At 39.6% G+C, this 22,131-nt stretch overlaps 1 protein-coding gene and 1 long non-coding RNA gene across 9 annotated transcripts in view; one reads left to right on the plus strand and one right to left on the minus strand.

The window, feature by feature from the left end:
- UNC5D (unc-5 netrin receptor D) overlaps positions 1–22,131 on the plus strand; it is a 557,242-nt gene that overhangs the window by 457,726 nt on the left and 77,385 nt on the right. For 6 of the 8 annotated variants that reach the window (XM_003830743.6, XM_008956162.4, XM_008956164.4 and 3 more), the window contains one exon: positions 8,983–9,015. The exons of the other annotated variants lie outside the window; for them this stretch is intronic. In XM_003830743.6, the coding sequence (XP_003830791.3) occupies positions 8,983–9,015 (33 nt within the window). The remainder of the gene's footprint in view (positions 1–8,982; positions 9,016–22,131) is intronic. 8 annotated transcript variants of the gene reach the window in all.
- Positions 7,199–22,131, minus strand: part of LOC103783682 (uncharacterized) — a 62,911-nt gene continuing 47,978 nt past the window's right edge. The window contains exons 3-4 of the long non-coding RNA XR_004672864.3: positions 9,400–9,564; positions 7,199–8,708 (exon numbers count right to left, since the gene is read on the minus strand). This is a non-coding gene — a long non-coding RNA (uncharacterized LOC103783682). The remainder of the gene's footprint in view (positions 8,709–9,399; positions 9,565–22,131) is intronic.

Consider the following 22,131-nt stretch of genomic DNA (forward strand, 5'->3'; position numbering starts at 1 on the left):
GTAAAAAGAGCTCTAAACAAAGAATCAGGAGTCCTAGGTCCCAGTTCAGATCTTTTGTTAACTAGTGTGTTACCTTGGGAAAATCTCATAATCTTGCACCTTGTGTCTGTAACTGTAAAATGAGGAAACTGAGCAAGAAGATCTCTAAGTTTCATTTTAGCTTAAAAACTTGAGATAGATAGATACACATACTTATATATATACATACACACACACACACAACATAAGCACATTAAAATAGATATACATATATATACATATAAAGTATGAATATACATTGCAGCTATATATTTACCAGCTTCCAGATATATATGCACACACATATTAAACATATATATATACATATATATATATAATATGAAAATAACACCACTGACATGTCAGTGACTTCAGATTATGTATTTTTTTTTTGGAGATTATGTATTTTTTAATGAGTTTTGAGGAGAAGTTTATTCTCATTCACACCTAAAATCAGCCATTTGAGTGGCTGTTACGTAAAGTGACTTGGGCATCTTTTAGATATGAAACAAATTGCCCTACCCCAACAAAACAAGTTGCTGGCCTCACTTAGGGACTGACTTATCAAATCCAGCCTCTTCAGCGTTGTACTCCAAACTCCTCATCAATTAGCCACAACATCCTATGAATTCATGTAGAACATAGGAAATTGATGAACCTTGACTTTGTAATATTTGTGATTGAAATTACGGACACTGTATAAGGCTTAGCAGCACTGATTCATTTGACAGATATTTATTGAGTACCTACTATATTCTATTTATTGTTCTAGGTCCTGGAAATAGGTAAACAAGACCGATGTAGACCCTATGTACAGGTAATTTGGTCTGTAATGTTAGATAAATGTTTGGTCTAGCATGAGGACTAATGAAGCTGAAAAACAATTTGGAAGTCAAGGGTCCTCAATTTACAATTTCCCTTTAAGCATTTTTTAATAAGTCAGGACTGATAGCCTCATATCAGTTAAGTATTTTCTTAGTCATCATAACAAACACTTCCCAAATCTCAACCCCCACCATCTTCCCTCTCCAAACCTCCCTACCTCCCTCCTGAGCAATTTAAGGAACAACCAACCCTTGACACAGCAGGAAGCCACTGTGACCCTATGGCACGGCTGGCACTTACAAATAGGATTCCTTTTTTACAACTTTATTGAGGTATACTTGAAAGTTAAAAATTGTATATGTTTAAATTGCACAGCTTGATGATTTGATATATGTGTGCTTGTGCAATAGTTGCCACATCAAGCTAATTAGCATATCCATCACCTCACATAGCTCCTTTTTTTTTTTTTTTTTTTAGTGCATGTGTGGTGAGAACATTTAAGTCTTGCCCTCTTAGCAGATTTCAAGTATACAGTACAATATTGTTAACAGTAGTCACATTATTTCACATTAGATTTCTAGGACTTCTTTATCTTGCCTAATTAAACTTTTTACCCCTTGACCATTATCTCTCCATGTCCTCCATCCCAGCCTCAGCCTTCAGCAACCACCATTCTACTCTCTGTCTCTATGAGTTTGGTATCTTTAGATTCCTCATATAAGTGAGATCAAACAGTATTTATTTTTCTGCATCTGGCTTGTTTTACTTAGTATATTCTCCAAATTCATCTATGTTGTTGAAAGTGGCAGGATGTCCTTCTCTTTTAAGGTGAATAATATTTCATTGTTTGTATATACTACATTTTCTTTATCCATTCATTTGTCAACAGGCATTTAGGTTGTTTTCATATCTTTGCTATTGTAAATCACGTGGCAATAAACATGGGAATGTGGATATCTCTTCAATATATTAATTTCATTTTGATATTTTTAAATATTTGAATATCACTCTTGCCTCAAGTCAGTGATTATCATGACATTAACCAATACATGATTATCTTAAGCTTGAATTATAGAATCTGGACTTTTTGTTCCATTTTGAATATATACAGTATATATTTCTATTGTGACTGGAAGGCAGGGGATCAAAGCAAAAGAATTCATAGGTTAGAAAAAGGACTTTATTATGCATCTTCCCTTGGAGCAGAGTTGGAAGCATTGCATTTTATCATGTTGAGGCTAATTACTGGTAAGAAAGTCTCATAGATATAGGCTTAAAAGTGTTTGCAGTGGCCCAAGACCATATTTTACTCTGCATATTCATCACAAAAACTAACACACATGGAATCAGTAGGAATGGATAGACATCACAATGAAGTTGGTATCAATCTAGATGTTTCAATGACTGAGCTAAAAAATATGTAAATGCCACTTATGAGCATAGTCATTAAGGATACTTATTTGTCCAGGCCCCCCAGTTTGAAAGAAAAAAGAGGGAAGACTACATCTCCTGAATGCACACTAATTATGTGCTTTGACTAAGGGCAATTCAGGAAGGTCATTGTCATCAGAAGTGACATCCTTGAGCCATCTGTTTTGGTACCCTTCTGACTTCATCTAATTAGCATGATGGGATCTTGAACAATGCATAGTTAGAAGATGTCAATAGAACCGTTTTTCATTTACTAATGTGCATCTCAACTCATAGAAGTTGTTATTTATGTGGGTGATTTTGCCATTCAGCCCTGGAATTCCACTAATCCTCAGATTTCTCTGGGGAAACCAGTGATTTCTCTAACCGACATCACCAATTGGAAAACTCCAGGAGGAATCTCTAAAAACTTCCTATTCTCTGTGCTTGTCCTCCATGAGTATGCTCAGATTGCATTTTAAAAGGGGTAATAGATCTTGTGATGTCTATACAGGCTGGGAAGCTGGGGGGAGTAGGGTTGAAGTGAGAAAGCAAGAACTGAACTAACCCAGTACTAAGTGGGATAAATATGGTCTCTGAAGGGTCATTGCTGACTAAGGTATTTAAAAATGAACTGAAAAGAAAAACGCAATAAGGAAACTAAAAAGAGTCAAATCTAGAGATGGGTTATATCTTAATCTTTTAATATTTCTGCATTTTTAATCACTGAAATAGTTTTAGGATGTATACAAGAGTTGGAGCTTGTTTTCCTGCATGTTCTATGACCTAAATGAACTTTGAACACTCGGAGGAGAACAGAATCCCCACTTGTCATTGTCTCCCTGACATATTCCGGCATAGTGTTGTTGCCAATGCAAAGCAGACTTCATGTTTGTCTAATTATCCTTCACTGCTAATACAAGGCCTATCTGCCAGGCCCTGGGAATTCCTGCAGCCTTGGATAGCATTCAGAGGGCATAACACCAGCTCTTAATTATTTCTAGTTATGAGGGGAGAGGGAAAGCATGAATACATGCAATACACTGATAATCAATAACCTCAATCTCTTTTCTACCAGTCAGCAAATAAACAAATAGCTCTTAATTTTGTTCCCCCCATCTTTTTCTTGCTGTGACTCTGTGGTCCCAGTGTCACACAAATAAGCATTTAAATATGATTTACATGTTAGGGACCCATAACTGATGTGATTTTTAAAGTATAAAATATATCAAATGAACATTTGTGATGTTATTAATTTTTGGAAAAAAAATACGTTGTGTTTTAGTGACTATAAGTTAGACAAACTGTCGAGAGAGAGAAGCAATCCCTGCAAATGGAGTAATCACCAGAGATTTCAGGAAATAATCAGAAATCTATCTGTGCCATGGAGTCAGGAAACTTTTCTGTAAGAACCCTGAAGAGGGAAGGGCTTCCCAAGGCGAGACAACAGCCTGAACAAAAGCTTTGAGTTGACGATGGAGAGAGTTAATAGAGTTATCAGACTAGTACATGGATTTGTACTGAGGTGCTCCAGAAACTAATTCATATCTGGCATGGTGGGACCAGAAATGCAAGACCATAAAGGTAGGCAGAGCAGTTGACCATGACTCAGAGGCAATGTGGAGTCATGTTAGATTCTTTCATGCTAATATTAGAGAATTATTGCAACAAATAAGGAAATAAGCCAGAGAATAGATACAAAAGGCAGACTATTCCATAGACTTCAGCATCAACTCCTAAATCATTTAAGAGTACAAAGAATGTGAAGGGTAAGTTAAAATACAAAACAGTTAACACATATCTTTTTGGGGGTGGAAAAGGTTTCAAAGCATATGATTTATGACAAACAAAATAATTAAAGTGGTCTTTGTAGGTAAAAATATGGGATATGACTAGTCTAGTGAAATGAAAGAATGGTAAACATTGACTGTAATGACGTATTCGAATTGCTGCTGGGAAGTGAGTTGCTGCCCCACTGGGTATTTAGTCTACATTTAAGCAACCCTACTAACTGAATCTTAAAAATGACATAGGCCCTAGTATCAAACATATCTATGCAGTATTCAAAACCAGTGGGAGCAGATTTCAAGTAATCACCAGCTACAGCTTTTGAGGAGCAGCCCTCTGTCTGCAGCCCTCACTCTATGGTTGGAGATGAACCCTTCTGTCCACATGTGCCATCTTCCCCCAGGGCCTGCTCTCTGTAGTCCCAGGGATGTGGGCTGCATGCAGCTGACCACGTTTGTTCTCTAGTAGAGGCTGGATATGTAGGGATGATGTTATAAATAGCTGCTAAGAACAATGGATACCATGGAAATGGTTCAGGAGCATAGAATATAAAAAAGGAAGCAAGAAATTAAAGGTGAAAAAGAAATGAATCATCACCAAAAATAAAAGGTAGATTGTTCTCTTTCTCCATCATATAGATATATACCTCCCCCCTCATATACACAAGGGCAGACACAAAGCAATAGCTGCCTTACAGTACTAAGTGACAAAAGCAGATTGCAGAACAATACATAAAAGACAATTCCACATTTTTATAGGTAAAAATGATAAATCACTGGCAATTTTATGTAGTTTCATATCTATAAAATCACAGGGGATAAAGACCTAGGCTTGTATATATAACTTAACAGTGGTTATCCCTTGGTGCTGGAATTATGCTTTTTTCCCTTTGTGATTATCTATTATATATATTATATACAATATATAATATATATATTTTATTTTGGATGCACGACTACCTAGTAACTGTGTAAGGATAAAAATGAAATAAATGAAAAAAGTGAAATAAAATGTGACAATTTAAAACACTTAAAAATGTTTGCATTTTTAACTTATAAATACACAAAAAGATTATAAGACTGAGTTATAATAATTTATCATCAATTTCCAACTTACTCAGAAGGTACCAATCAGTATATGTTAGACCCTGGGAAAACTGCTATGATTTTTTTCCTAAACTATAGCTCAGCTTCCACTGGGTCAAAATTGCAACATCTCTCACCTGCAAGATATAGGAGAGACCCTTCTGGGACCATTTATATACCATAGCTACCTCAAGGCATCTTAGGGAGGCAGAGACTAACTAAAATTGACCACACAGATCCCAGATATGTTGCCCGAAAGTGATCATGATCACAAAAACCCAAACCTCAAATAATCAAGATCTCTTGGAGTGGGGCCCAGGTATGAGTATTTGTTTGAAAAGCTCCCCAGGTGATTCTAATATGCAGCCAACACCACTAAGCCAACACCACCACCAAGAACCATGGCCCTAATGGATTAATTTACTAAGGGTCATTTTAACTTGGCCTTTGGAGAGAGGTAAAATTAAAGCAGAGAGAATGTAGTTGATCAAGGATGTTCCATGGCCGGGAGCCTTGTGAGAAAATGATTATGCAAACAGAATAAAAGATCATAGAGTGGGTACTTCTTGCAAAGTCAGTGAAGTCAGTGGGTAGCCCTCTCTTGTGCTCATTGTAGAACCATCTCTATGAGATATTTCCTTTTGGGAAAATGCTCTATGTTAGCAGATTCCTGTCAAGGTACCGTTGTTTCACAAAGCACAGCAGAATCCAATTTTGATGCTGATGCCAGGGGACTAAAACCCTCTTGGGCACCAGAGATTTCCAGCCATTTCCATAGGAGGATACACACTGATACACAAGATATGCTGGAACTTAGCATAACAAGTCCCACTGTAGAGAAGCGGCCGTTTGAATAATTTTTACTCTGTAGAATGTCTTTGGTTGCTGGTCTGCACATTTACAGTGGGTGAAGGCAAGGGAGCCTGCATTCTAGCCCCGCCCTAATTTTTAACATATCAGGAAACTGAAGTTTTGATTTGCGTTGGTCTCATATTAGCAGAGGCCGGAACTAGATACAAGTTTTAACATGCATTCAAGAATCCCCAAAATTCACTAGAATTTCTGATTTGGAGTTGTGACTTCACTCTAAGCAGCAGCACAAATAGGCATTTTTTTTTTTTACTCTGACAATGATCATGATAATTATAACAGGTTGAAATTGTGTCATTAGCTATCGATTGTTACATTTATTGATGACAAACATGTGCTAGCTCTATGCTGCATGGATTTCCAGTTATCATGCTTAATTGACAGTAGCAACCTTTAATGGGAATTTGTATTCCCATTTTACTGTGAGAATACTGAGGACACACAGAATGTAGACAATTGAAGGTTTAAATCCAGTTCTGATCCTGGTCTACTAATGCCACAATGCCAATAAAAGTGTCTCCAAAGCTAGGTTAGAGGGGGAAGTGCTGCACTCATGCCCTGTGTGCCCTTGTTGCCTGATTTCTCTGTCTCAAGTCCATGGCCCTGGGCTTTTCAGTCACATTCGTTCATTCATTCTTTCAGAGCTATACCTGATAGAACTCTACTACTCCAATTTTTTCATAGCCTGGCTGTATTAGATTTATTTTTCTGTGGCATAGTTATATATCTCACCTGTTTTTAATGGAGTTTCATTCTGCTACCCAGAGTAATCTTTGTTCCTGTGGTTTAGAAGGAAGAAAATACTGTTAAGCTCAGTCAGAGTTCTAAACAGATGTTCTACATGTCTCCTAGTGTAGTTGTAGCAATGTATCACTTTCAGACATCTCAGTCTTGGCCTGCCAGCCTTGCTGTGCCCCATGCCAAATGCTTTCAGATACTGTGCAATAAGCAAAAACTGAGGTTAGCTTAAAACCACCAAAGTCATTTTATTCTGATTCTTGAATGCATTAGCATCTGGACTTCGAGAGGGACCACCTGCTCTCAGGAAAACTAGTACCGTCACATCTGTTCAGTAAGGGAAATGCAAGTGTTCTCTGTCTTAAGAAACCTGACTATGTAAAAAAAAATCTGACTATGATCATATCAACATCAACAAATTATTGTCTTTTATAAGGATTTTTCTTTTTAAAGAAATATTTGCCAGAAATTACCCTTTACCTCTTACTTTGCCTTTCTATTTTAAAAAAATAGTGGCCCATTTTCAAGAGTGTGATTTATACATACCTTGTGAAAGTGACTTCCACAACAAATCAGATGGCAAAACACACTGGAGCTGCATTTATAGCACACTGCATTCATGTAATGCAAGAGCATTCCATAGAAACCATGTTAAATGCAGGAGTGAGTTAGGATGAGAAAGACTCTATGGAGAACTCAGAATAGAGCTGTGTTGATCTGCCTGGGAAGGGTGATGGTGCAGTCAGTCAGATAATATTTAAGTTCTCAAATGTGTACTGTACAGGATTTGCTTCAGTTAAAAACATAATCCAAAATGACAGTTTCACCTCACATGGCTCACCTTCGGGCAAACAGAGAAGGGGACTGCGTAGGGTCCCCCTACCATTGTGTGAGTCTGTGAATGATTAGCAACAGCCTGGATCCCTGTAGTCAGACAATGACTCATCTAAACCCTAAGAAAGGACTAATGAGAAGGAGGAAGCACCATGCAGATCTTCTAGAATCTTGGCATAGCGTCTGAAGGGCAGTCACCTTGGGTTCCTGCATGGTGGTGGAGTTGTGTGAGCCTGAGATGGACGAGAGCAGGGGGAATGGGGAGAAGAGGGACTGTGGTATGACACAGAATAAGCCACAGAGGCCCAGTCTCAAAGTGACCTGTAAGATTAGATTATTTTAATGATAGGAGATGGGACAGGAGACAATGAATGGGGGACACTGGGGGCATTGAGAAAATTCCTCAGCTGAGCTCTGACTCCTGTGGCCATGCTGAATCCCTTTTTTTTTTTTTTTTTTTTTTTGAGACGGAGTCTCACTGTCGCCCGGGCTGGAGTGCAGTGGCGCGATCTCGGCTCACTGCAGGCTCTGCCCCCTGGGGTTCAAGCCATTCTCCTGCCTCAGCCTCCCACGTAGCTGGGACTACAGGCGCCTGCCACCTCGCCCGGCTAATTTTTTACATTTTTAGTAGAGACGGGGTTTCACCATGTTAGCCAGGATGGTCTCGATCTCCTGACCTCGTGATCCGCCCGCCTTGGCCTCCCAAAGTGCTGGGATTACAGGTGTGAGCCACCGTGCCCAACCTAATGCCTCTTCTCTTAATCCACCTTATCTGATGGGTGCACTGCTAAATACTGTGATTATAAAATGACAACTTTTCCATTGAGAGAGATGGAACAGATTTTAGCAGATAATGGAGATGTGAAACAAAAAAAAAGAGTGGTTTCGTAAAAACAAAACTAACGTGTTCACCGTGCCACACCCATACCTGACAAGAATGGATAAACAGGCAGAGTTGGGGACTTTTTATCCAGTCTGTGATCACTGCAAACCAAGGCAGGATCCCTTTAAATATTTATTCGCTGGTTCATTTTTCTATCATCTAGAGTGAAACAGCATCCCTTACCTGAGCAGGCTTCTGGTTGTATATAATAGAGTGACAGGCTGAAAGCTCACTGCTTTTCTCATCCTGATAAGAATCTAGCAAATGCAACAGAGAGAAATGCTAGTAAACCCACAAGAAAATAAATTTTTAAATGATGAAGTAATCATCTTACAATTATTTATTTTTCAAAAGAGAAATTTTTTTAAAAAAATAGAATGAAAAAACTATGGACAATGCCATTCCTGTTGTCCATAAAAATGGAGAAAATGTTTTATTTATAGAGGTAGATATAAAGTGAAACAGGAAATATATCTGCTCCATGTAAATTTATTAAATGCAACTTTCTTTTTCTTTCTTTCTTTCTTTTAGATAAAAAACCTCTTCATGAAATAAAACCCCAAAGTAAGTTATTTTTCCTCTTGTGAATATAATTTATTCTCATATTTGCTGCCTTGCTGTTGTATTTGTTTAGGAGCTGAGCAGAATTGAAGTTCCTATGAAAGATCCAGGGCTTTCGAGGCCTCTCCTCATTGAGTTCAGAGTCACATATCAGAGGTTTAAATCCAAAAGAAATATGCACACGCCTCTCCTCCCTCCCAGTAAAAATAAATCTCTCCTCTTGATTCTTTCTGCCTATAAGTCCATTTCTCTGCAAATGTCATCTAGGATTCTTATTTCTGAAGAGATTTATCACATTAAAATTAATAAATATTTGTCAGTACACACTTTCTTGAGAGCAGCCTTGGGCAAAAGCCTGACTAAAAGTCTCTCCACCTAGCATCTTACCTCCCGTGGAATCCATGGCAGCTGGGCAGATTAGGATCCAGAACTCCATGGTGAAATAATTACTAGCTGAGGATTGGGGTGTTGGTACTGGCTTAGGCTCGTTGTACCCAGGCTTGCTTATGGGAGAGGCCTTTGCATTGTCTTCATTTTATGCTTCCTGCAGAGCTGGAGAGAGGAGATGGCTGGAATGGCTAGCAGTATGGCATTTGACCTTATGCTCTTTAGTATCACCTGCAGGCCTTTTAAAATTCCCAATTTCCAGGCTGTATCAAGGCTGTCAGAATTTAAGGTGGAGGGTTTTCAGGACCCAGGTATCTCTATTTTTCAAAGCTCCTCAGGTGACTCCAAGGTGCAGGTGGGGCTGAGAACCATGATTTTAGAAAAACGTTTCTCAAAAGGTGGATCAGAATCCACATGCATCAGAATCTGAGAGTGTGGCTGGAGCTTGTTAAATTAAATATGCACCACCTCAGAACAGAACAAATAAATTTGAATTCCTGGTTGAGGAGCTCCTAAGAATCTATGTGTTAATATGTTCCCCAAGTCATTCTCATACATCAGAAATATGTAAAGGACGCTAGGGAAACTTCAAGATACTGGGGCAACATTAATACAGCTCTCATTAGTAGGAGATTAGACAACGGCCTGGCTGGTTTGGTTTGTAAAGCTTGTGAAAGACGTCCCTGCCTAGCATCTCTCATTCTAGTATCAACTGAATGACTTTTGATCTTTTAAATCCTAGGGTATTAAAATTCAAAGAGCTTGGAAGAGTTAATAGCTATTATGAGCTAACTTCTTTGAGAGAATTAAGACCCTGTGAGGATAGACAGAAATAGGTAACTTGGGACAGGGGTCACAAGACATGAGGGAAAAATCCAGTAAAGCCATTCTGTTCCTATTTCCTTATGTTGCTTCAGGAAGGCTGGAGATACAAAGATATCATTACTTGCAAAGTCTAAGAATTTGGGAAAACAGCAAAAATAAACATTTAAACTTATTTCCCTGCTGTCTGCTGCCCATTAAAAAAAATCATTTCTACTTAAGTATTGGTCCTCTGACATCATGCGTGTTTGATTTTGAATTTATGGGAAGACTGAGTTTGGGGGCACCTGGCTGTGTATATGTGTGTTCATGTGTATGGGCATTGAGGGAGAGAGAAATAAACAGATCACTGAATATTTGGCCTGTGCTTGTGTCAGGACCCTCAGGATGACAGGTGGAGTAAGTGGACTCTTACCTTGCTCCCGGCCACATGGTGCATGCTGTCCACTGATTCTGTCATATAGCACAAAAAAGATCATAGGTATCCATGGGGTGGCCAATGTGAGAGTTACTTAGAAATGCATGTATGTGTTTTTAAAATTAATTTCACACTTAGTTTGTGAGTCCTGTGCCATTCTAATTTGGTTACATCTGTACTTCCAGCCATAAACCCCGCAGAAGCCATTTCCAGTCCTTAGGGACTTCAGAATTAGTTTTTGCTTGGGGTTCTCGCTCCTGAGCACCATGCTTAATTGCTGGATACTGCAACGGAATCGCTTAAACTGTTTTAATTTGTGATTTCTCTAAAAATAAGACCTTAGAGAATCAATGTGATTGCAAAAGGCTCCCAGAGGAATCCAATCAGGGTTCTGTAAGCTGCATGGTTAGGAGTGCATTATAGAAATTCAGGCTGCAGTTGTTCAGTGAAAGAGGGGCTTAGTGTGAGACTACATGAATCATCACTGATGCAAAATCAAAGTCAATTATGAAGATAATTGAGAAACAACCTGTGCCTATATATAGCCATACACATGATCTTCCATAAGGCCTGGCAGATAGAAAACATCACTCAGAGCTCTGCACAGAGTGCTCCATGAGCAGGCAGGCAGAGGCACGAGCTTAGAGTTGCGGGGAGGTGTAAAAAGAAAGTGAAGTCTTAAGATATCTGTTGGCAAATCATAATGACAAACTGGGGAAAATATGTGCACTGCATAGCTCATGAAAGCACTTATTGTAAATGAGATAATTTAATTAATTACGTTTCCTAATGTACTAAACCGAATGTTTCATTTTCTGCTTCTGCACATCTTAAATTATCTTCAGGTGCTTTATGAGATTTAATCATAGTTAATAGAAACTTCATTACCATCAAATGTGCTTTCAATAAATGTTGTGTAACAATGTCAGGAGGTGCGGTAAAATATAGTAGGTTCTGAATGGCAAACACGCACCCCCAGAGTCAAACTGAAAAATGGTTGCCTTGAGACAATAAGACTCCTTGGAGGCTTGGAGAATACCTTTTTCTGAAAGGCTGTGAGCTTCTGAGTAGCAGCTGGTTTGGTAAGTTCACCTGAAGGAGTGAAAAGGATTTAGCTTTTCCCTGGAAAATAACTCAATACTATACAGTCTCTCTTCATCTCCTTTCCATGCAGTTTTGTACCTAACAGAGATGAGTGTTCAGCGCAAACTGAGTTAATAGTTCTAGAGCCAGCTACCTCCAGGATATCTTCAGTTGAATATGTCCTAATAACCTGAATCTCAACTTCCTCAAAGTTGAAATTATCCTTCTCTGTCCCTGTCCTTAATCAAATCCTTTTCCCATCTTCTCTATTTCAGGGAACAGTATACCATCAACTCAGTGTGTAGGGCAGAAACTTGGAGAGCCTCCTAGAGCCCTCTTATTTCCTTCATCTCCCTTTTCCTGCTCAATACCCAACAATTCATCACAATCTGACTATTCTGCCACCTACTAGATCTCAAAAGTTCATGAGCTGATCTCCATCTCCACTCTGCTCAAACCCATCCCTTCTTTCCTTCAGCAACTTGCTGAGCACTGACCTTATGCTAGGAGGTGTTCTGGGTGGTGGAGAATCAACACTGAGCAAAACACATACAGCTTCTCCTTCTATCAAGTTTACGTGTTAGTGAGGAAGGACAGGAAAAAACCAGAAAATGCATAGTGCTGAATGGTATTAAGTGTTATGAAGAGAAGCAGAGCAGGGTGGGGGGCTCTGAAAGGGTTAGAGTGAGTGATGCTTTTTGATGTAAAGTGTTCAGGGGTTTCTATAATAAAGTTATGTAGCTGGACGTGGTGGCTGAGTCCTGTAATCCCAGCATTTGGGGAGGCCTAGACAGGTAGGTCAGTTGAGGTGAGGAGTTCGAGACCAGCCTGGTCAACATGGTGAAACCTCACCTCTACTAAAAATACAAATATTAGCCAGCCTTGATGGTGTGCACCTGTAATCCCAGCTACTCGGGAGGCTGAGGCAAGAGAATCACTTGAAGCCGGGAGGTGGAGATTGCAGTGAGCCGAGATTGCACCACTGCACTCCAGCCTGGGCAACAGAGCAAGACTGTCTCAAAAATAAAACAAAATAAAATAAAATAAGTTATGTTTAAGAATAGACCTGAGGGGAGAAAAACAAGGAAACAAACATTCTGGGTAGCTTGGGGATGAGCAGTCAAGGCAAAGGGAACAGCAGGACACAAATGCTATGAGGTGGGAGTTTTGTTGGAGTCTCTGAGGGCCAAAAGGAGACCAGGATGTCTGCAACAGAATGAGAAGTGGAGAATAGTAATAGCTAAGGTCAGAGAAGCAAGGTGAGGGAAGAAAACTTTGTTTTGTTATAGTTTGAGTTTGTTATAGGTCACTGTAAGGACTTTGACTTTCACTCTGAGGAAGCTGGGAAACCATTCAGGGCTTTTATTCAGAGTGACATGACCTAATATATTCAAGGAAAAGCTCTTAACTGCTATGTTGAGTGTAAACCTATAGGGAACCAGGGCAGAAGCAAGGAGATCTATCACAATGACCTATTATAACAATTATCTGTTACAATACCTAGGCTCTTAATCTAGCTCTAAGATGATTGTGGCTTGAGCCAGCTATGTAGCAAGAGGAATTGTAAAAATGGGTCATATTCTGGATGTCTTTTGATGTCAGAGTCAAAAGGATTTTCTGATGTTTTGGGTGTAGAGTACAAGAGAAAGAAAAATGTTATGGATGATTCCAAAATTTTGGCTATGCAACTGGAAGAATGGAGTTGGCCATTACTGGTATGGGGAAAACTTGGCATAGCAAAACTGGAGGGAGAATCAGGAGTTCAGTGTTATAAATGCTAAGTTTGAGTTACCTATTAAACATTTAAATGGAGAGGTTCAGTAGACAGCCGACATTGGCCAGACAGTCTAGAAGTCAGAGAAGTGCAGGCTGGTACCATAAATTTGGGGCTTGTCAGTGTCCCGATGATATTTAAAGCCCTTAGGTTGGATGAGATCACTAGATAATGGCATGAATAGAGAAGAGAAAAGACCTGAGGACGGAACCTGACAGACATTAACATTTAGATGTAGAGGAGGTCAGAAGTCACTACAGAGAAGAAAGAAAAGTAACAGCTCAAGGAGTAAGAGAAAAACCAAATGAAAGGAAAATGGTGTCCCAGAAGAAAAGTCCAAAAATTCAGGCCATCTTCATTCCCACACCAGGATTTCTAGAGTTGCCTCTTTGTAGCCAGTCTTGCCCTGCATCAGTTTATCTGATCTATCTAAAACAAATCCTGATCACAATACATTCCTGTTTAAGCCTCTTCAGTAGCTCAGCATTATTCTTAAAAGGAAGTCTAGAGCACTTAACATGTATATGATCTGGTCCCGGCTTTCTGTTTTTGTTTTGTTTTGTTTTGTTTTGAGACCAAGTCTTGCCCTGTCACCTGGGCTGAAGTGCAGTGGTGCAATCTTGGCTCACTGCAACCTCTGCCTCCCGGGTTCAAGCGATTCTCCTGCCTCAGCCTCCCAAGTAGCTGAGATTACAGGTGTCTGCCACCACGCCTGGCTAATTTTTGTATTTTTAATAAAGACGGGGTTTCACCACGTTGGCCAGGCCCGTCTTGAACTCCTGACCTCAGGTGATCCGCCTGCCTTAACCTCCCAAAGTGCTGGGATTACAGACATGAGCCACCGTGCTGGCCCCAGCTTTCTTTTATTTATTACCGTTAAGTATTTTCCTTCCTACCCTCTCACCATTGCTGTATTCCTCAGCAAAACAAAGCCCCTCAGTTTGAATGCCTGGTGCTCATGTTGGCCTTTAGTTTCCCTTATGTGTTCTGTTACTTCTGACTAAGTCTCTTTCCCTCATCCTAACACTTAAACTGCTTAACTTATTCTTCCTTCAGTTTTCAACTTAGATTTCATGTCTGCAAGGCCTTCAACCTACCACCCTAAGTGTGAGTTAGTTGCTCTTGTAAGTTGCCTCCGTATCAAACTATCCCGTTATTGTTCTATATTTTCATTGCCTTTATTCTGGTCTGGATTCCCTATCTGTTAGACATAGTCCCTGCCATCTGACATACAGTACAGAGTTTTATTCATCATCACACCTGTTGAATTTACCAGAGTCTAGCATGTAGATATTCAATTAATATTTGTTGTGCTGTGGTTTTCATTCTTCCTGCTAACTTCTCACTGGACCTTTTGGTGTTAAAGTAAAAGAAAATTGTCCATGCCTGTAATCCTAGCACTTTGGGAGGCCAAGGTGGGTGGATCACAAGGTCAGGAATTCGAGACCAGCCTGGTCAATATGGTGAAACCCCATCTCTACTAAAAATACAAAAATTAGCCAGGTGTGGTGGCAAGTGCTTGCTTTCCCAGCTACTCGGGAGGCTGAGGCAGAAGAATCGCTTGAACCCAGGAGGCAGAGGTTACATTGAGTCAACATTGCGCCACTGCACTCCAGCCTGGACGACAGAGTGAGACTCCATTTCAAAAAGAAAGAAAATCAAGATTTTGCTTCAATATAGTCAATTTTATTCATTCATGTAGAAGACATTTATTGTACAATTGTCCCATACAAATAATCTTGGCTCCATGAAACAAGAAATGTATCTTCCCTACAATTTTAATACAAGGCAGAAAGAAGATAAGTGATTTGAGAAAAGTAAGGAAACTTCTTGTAATAATCATCTACTCTGTGCCAGACACTAGGTTAAAGCCCAAAATGCATGCGTCTTGAAATCATTTCCACCAAACAATGGCCTGAATGCATCCTTAAAGTCTGAAAAGTAGGTATGTTCTTCTCACTGAAGAAAATTCCATTCTGCACCTTTCCCCAAAATGCAGTGGGTTCATTCAGAGTGAGATCATGTTGATCCATATTCTTTATGATCTTCACCAGGTACAGAATTCCTCAGAGGATGTGGGGGCTGCACTGGCAACTTAGCATGCTCTTTTAGGCTATGGAGACTTGATTAGGATCTTGAATCCACAAAACTGTCTGTGTCTTTGGTCATACCTTTCAATTCTCAAAAGATTTCTAGGCTCTCCTAAGCTAACATTAGGCTACTGGCATTGAAGCTGATGCTCTAACCACTGTCTCAAACTCTTTTTTTCCTATTTTGTCCATTTTTCCTCATCTCCTGCTGATCATTTTCAATTATATAAATATAGCACTTTCCGAAAATTGCCTGACTTGCTTCATCCTTCAGAATCATTCCTACTGTGAATCAATTAAATCCATATATATGTGCAACATTTGTATTTTTTTTTACTATTTTCTATTTTTTATGATCTAATGTTTATTCCAGCATAAGTATATATCTTTTCTTACTACCATTTTCAATGATTTTGCTGACTTTGCCCTTAATGGACATGATGGGAGTTTGTTAATTAAATACCTCAGACATAAGCACAGACACAAGTAAGTGATAAACTATTACTAGTATGTTCTTTAGCACCAGAATAACTTGGGTGCTTGTTAAAAATGTGAATCTACAAGCCGAATCTCTCTACCTCTCAGTAACTAAAAATTTGTAGAGTTTATATCTTCAGTTTTCAGAATAAGACATGAAGTGAAGTAGTTTTTTCTAGAGCTAGAGTTCAAATTCTGCTCTTTTTGACTCTGTCTTCTGTTTCAATTTTGTCTCCCCATCTGATTGGCAAAAGCATAGTTCTTTTACAGTTCAAAGATGACCCTCCAATTACATTCAATTTTCAAAGAAACATCAAATAAAGTTTAGGATAAATATGCCCCACATATCGCATGGGAAATACTTGTGCTAAAGCTACTCATTTTTTATCTGAAATTTAGAGTTAACTGTGTGTCAAACTTTCATTTGTTCAATCTGGCTAGCTTACTAAAAGGAGCTGTAAACATGTCTGAATGGGCACTATCAAAAATATTTTATAAAATAGACGACCTTTGTTGCCAACCTTGGAAGGATGGTTGGAATTGAAGCAGATATTGGAGGAGAGAGCCTCTCAGTGAGGGTGAAAAGTTGGAGCCAAAAATAAAAGTCTGCAAAAGTACATGGTCTACTTGAAAAAAATGAGTAGTCAGGTTTGACCAAAGAATAGGGTTCACGTAGATGAGAAATGGGTAAACAGCATGAACTGTAGTGTAAGCAGAACGTGAAGTGTCTTGAGCAGTGAAAGAAGTCCACCCGGAGTGGATCCAGTCCATCCTGCAGAGTCATGAAAGGTGTCGGGGTGACTGTACTAGAACAGGGTTTGGGAAGTCATCCGCAGGTAAAATGGTTCAAAGTAATCAAAGACTGGGGGTGTGGGTGGAGGGGACTGGTCCATGTGGATACCCACTGGGATGTCTCCTTTTGAAATTGAGATGAGAGAGGCACTAGACACAATCACTCAAATATGAGAATGGTTTGAAGAGGGAGTGAATGGAAACAGATTCAGAGATGACTCTTTGATCTTGAGCCATGTCCCTGGTGGTGTCATTACCAGAAAAGAGAATTCAAGAGAAGAAAATATTTTGAAGAGGTAAGAATGAGTGATAATGATGAATCTGTAAATCAGATGACAAATGTGAGATGTGAACACAAGATGCAGGTGGTTTTGCCCAGCGAGCAGGAAGGAAATATGGCATCAGATCTTCAGAGAGAAGATGAGGCAGGAGATGTTAATCTAAGACTGTTCAGGATCAAGGAAATCGTTGGCCCTGTCTGTATGTGAGTGATTATCCAATTAGATGAGAACAGAGAGAGGAAAAAGGGCCAAGAACTGAACTTTAAAGCCTGCCTATTTAGAACTAGGAGAATGAAGGGTAGTTACTAAACAATCAGTAAAGAACAGGTCAAACTTCAAGAAAATCAAATTTAAGGGGCAGTTTTTTTCTAAGAGGAAGTTTGCTATTCTTGTCTATTGCTGCAGATCAGTGGTAAAGAATAAGATGAAGAATGTTATAGTTGATGCAGTTGCAAACGACCTTCAAGAGAACAGTGGTTTAGGCACATACAGACTTTACAGTGTATGGAAACAATCAAATGATGTAGCAGTAGGGAGGTAATTAAATAAGTGATCATGCAACCTGAGTATGGGCTAGGCAAATGAAAAAGGAATGAAGCCGGCCAGGCGCAGTGGCTCACGCCTGTAATCCCAGCACTTTGGGAGGCCGAGGCTGGCAGATCACCTGAGGTCGGGAGTTTGAGACCAGCCTGACCAACATGGAGAAGCCCAGTCTCAACTAAAAATACAAAATTAGCCGAGCGTGGTGGCGCATGCCTGTAATTCCAGCTGCTCGGGAGGCTGAAGCAGGAGAATCACTTGAACCCAGGAGGTGGAAGTTGCGGTGTGCCAAGATTGTGCTATTGCACTCTACCCTGGGCAACAAGAGCAAAACTCTGTCTCAAAAAAACAAAAAAAAGAATGAAGTAGGCATATTATGTTCTGATAAGTGATTGATAAGATAGCGTACATTTTCTTAAAGGAAAGTATAGTAAAGGAAATATAATATAGAGCCTTTAGTGTAGAGAAAGGAAAAGAAAAACAAATGGAGGACAGTTACATATTTTTTTTTCTGAAAGGGCACACAAGGTACTATCAATAGTTACTACTTTTGGAGAGGTGTTAGTTGGAAGACAAGCTTGCTTTTTGCATAGTATATGTACCTGTTTATACTTCCTAGAACATTTTCTAATCTTATATATGTATTACTTCTATTTGTTCTTTTTTATGTTAACAGTACAGTGTTAACTGATTGGGGAGATTATGGAACAAGTATTAAGAAATATTTAATGTTAAAAAATGCTTAAAGTTCTTGTAGACAAAGAGCTGAGAAATCAGTAGATGTTAAAAAGACGGCATGTTTGAGAAGTTTGTGAGAGAGTAAGTTGGGGGAAGGATTTGGGGAGAGGTGATTAGAGAGACTAGACTGTGTTTGTAGGCAGGGGGCAAGGCCCAGCTGTGGAGGAAAAATTTGAAGATGCAAGACCAAAAGAGAATAATGAATGAGGCCAGGTCCTCATGGGGCAGCTCTTCAGGGAACAGAAAAAAAGAAAAGAAAATTGGGTGAAGGAACAGAGGAATTTTGAGTTGCAGGGGAGTGAACTCACATAGGATGGTCTCCATGTTTTCAACAAGAAAGAGGGCAGGTGAGGAGTAGGGGTCTTGAAGGAAAGGAACAAAGTTCAGAGCAGCTGTTGTGAGAAAAGCACAATTTGGCCATAGAATGTGAATATAATAATTATTGAGTTGCAAGGAAAGCCTGGGTGAGGTTGCATAGCATCAGTTTTTTGATGATGCCAGTGCTATAGTTAGTGACTTCCTCCAGCAGGGCAAGTTAACCCAGGTGCCGGTATGGAGAGAGCAGAGAGGAGACGCAAGGAAGAGACGCCGTGTCATAAGCAGCTTGGGAGTGAAGACGGACATGTGTTCAAAGCCTGACTTTGCCATTTTCCAAGTTACTAACTTACTTGACAATGCGTCATCATCAGTAAAATAAGATATTAATATATAATACCTACCTCATAGATTTTCTTTATGAGGATGAGAATGTGATCATCTGTGTAGTTCTTAGAGAAAGAGAATTCAGCATAAGGTTAGTGCTCAGTTACTGAGTTACTGTGGTTCCTGAGAGTAGTCACACAGTGTGATCAGGAAGACAGAGGTCAACAACTGGATAGAGAGTGACCAAAAGCATTGATTCTGGAGCCAGACTGCATGGGATTGAGTCCCAGTTGGCCTACTTACCAATCATGAGGCTTTGAGAAAGGCAAGTAATTCTCTCACCTCAGTTTACACATCTCAATGAAGATATTTTTAGAAGGTTGTTGGAAGATTAAAATGAGTTAATAAATGTAAAGTCCTAGAACAGTGCCTTCTAAGTGCTTTTTAAGATATAGCTACTATTGTCATTAATTACAAGAGTAAAACAACAACTACAATAGCAAATTGAGATTTTCGAGGTTGGGAAATTGGAAAAGCAGAGATATTACGAGATTCTAAAGATTGCAAATATAATTGAAATTGCTTAGCATGGTTGGCCATGGCTAACTATTTAAAAGCTATTTTCTGATGCATTAAATTAAAGGAAAAAAAATGTTTGCTTCTTGATGACAACACATATAAACAACTTTAACAATAACTTCTGTTTCATCATATTTCAGCATGCAATTAAATATTTTGGCAGGGCACTTTGTATCAACACCACCTCCTGTGCTGAGGGTGCTTCCTGGGGCGCCTGTTACCTGGCCTTCTATGGGATTCCATCTCCATGGCTGGTTGCCTCGTTTTCTGTTTGTCTTACCCTTCTCAGGATGTGCTGTATTTACTGTATGGATTCCTTAGTAATTCACTTCCTCTTACATATATACCAGTTCAAGTATGTTTGTTTTTCTGAAATGGGAGCAATGGCATTCTGCAATATCCAATGGGAGACAAAACAGAATATCATATGTTTGGAAAGGTACTCTCTACGCTCCTGTGTTAATTCTCAGTCACTTATCCAAATCCTGCAACATAGATTCTAATCTGGTATATAGTTAAGGTCGTAACATGAGCATTGAGTTAAATTTCCATTAGTAAGTGGCTGGCATTAATACATTTTTAGAGGGGAGTTATGTAAAGAAAAGGAGGAAAACCAACTAAAAAGCCCTTCTACAGAGTCCTTTGGACACATTAATGACAATAAATGACTGGATATGATTATCATGCATAAAGCCATCCACCTTGTTAATACCCATTCCCTGAACTGTGAAGTTCAAAGGGTTTTTGAAAGGTCATTTAGTCCTTCTCCCCCGCTTTGGCCAAAAAACTAAAATAAGATAACTGGAGAGTACTGTAAAGTCGTGCTTTCTTTTAGAGACTTTCTGAAAGGAGATTTCACAATCTCCCCCAGAAATACAATTCAGGTTTTTAACAACCCTCATTGTAGAAAAGGTCATGGTAATATCTAACCAGAGTCCCAACTGCTATAATAAAAGGTCATGTCCTCTTTTGCAGTTCTTGTTAAAGATGGTGAAGAGTTGGTTACTAGCTTCATCATAAATGAATGGTCACTGAGCACCTACAAAGACGGTAGTCCTCTTCTCTCCTTATAACAACGTTTTATGTATTCAAGATCACCAGGAAGTCACTTTAAGGCTCCCTTGTCTTCAGGCCAAATGAACCCACAAACATTTCCTCTCCAGGGTCCTAGTTTCCAGCTCTCGATTAATCTTTTCAGCCTTCTCTGCAGATGCTCTGTGTCCCTTCCAGCCATGAGCACATTCCTCAGTAGTTTCTGACTAATTTGGAATACAAGAGATTTCACAGTCAGTGCTCTGCATTGTTTGTGGGGTTTGGGGGCTTTTTTAAAATACCTGTAGATTGTAGACAGTAATTTTTTCTACCACCTGGTGAGTCCTCCCAAGCTTTGCCTGAAGCTTTTGTGACTTTGGGAGAGAGGAAAATAGGGATGAAGAAAACAGGAAAGACATTAGTAACACATTGATATGTAAAGCTTCGTTTATGAAACAGAAAAGGAAAAGTATCCTGTGCCCACAAAAAGAATAGTCTGCTCAGTCAGGGCTTTTGTTCAAAATCACTTTGAGCAAACAAACCAGCCACACTGTACTTGAGAGACCGGATAGGTATAAACATATGTGTAAATGTAAATGAAAAGAGAGTCCTGGCAGCAGGGGTTCTAAAATCAACCTAAGACTGTGGTTTCTTTGACATTTCTCTTCTCACAGTTGGAGGCCAGGCAGGCAATCAATAAATAGCTGTTCATGATGATTGGCAAGTTTCCCTGGGAAGTTATAGAGATATTGTAGCTTTTGAAGAGTTTGAGGCAGTTAGGGAAAACAAAGCAACTCACTGGCGTTTGGAAAATTAACAATAAAAAACACAACCCAAAATGAGATCTAGGAAGTACAAGTGATACAAGTTGTTCAGAAGACCATAGGGCGGCAGCACTGGCTGGATTGTCCAGGACAGGATCACCTTCATGGGAGAGGAAGACTTTGCACTGGGTACCCTGACTGATGGGTAGATGGAGAGGGCTAGGGTCTAGATGCCTAGTGGAGTAGGGGTCGGGGGGTATATGTTACACTGACCACTACATACGGCCTTTTGTTAGCAAGTGTCCAATCTAGCAGAGATATCAATTACAATTGCACTTGGGATGAATGACAATGCAATAAAGGGCTGAAAGGCTGAGCGCAGGAATGGTCATGGGAAAAGTTGCCAGTCCCCCGGAAGTGACTGCACCTTGCGGTCCTGTGGCTGGAGCAATTCTCCCAGGAATAAGGGGCGGAGGCTTCCAAGGTTCTTTAGGGAGTTGAGTGTGTTCTTGTGTGCGTGTGATGATTCTTCAGGGGCACTGCTTACGTGCACATGTGCTTATACACACACACACACACACACACACACACACACATGACTTTCTCCCTTCTCTCATGAAGTCAGGGTAAAAAATCTAGAACTAAACCTTGGGGCCAGTACTGAACACATGAAAGAGAATCACTTCAACTTTTGTAAACA

The sequence above is a fragment of the Pan paniscus genome, chromosome 7 (assembly GCF_029289425.2).
Source record: "Pan paniscus chromosome 7, NHGRI_mPanPan1-v2.0_pri, whole genome shotgun sequence".
NCBI classification, from domain to species: domain Eukaryota; kingdom Metazoa; phylum Chordata; class Mammalia; order Primates; family Hominidae; genus Pan; species Pan paniscus.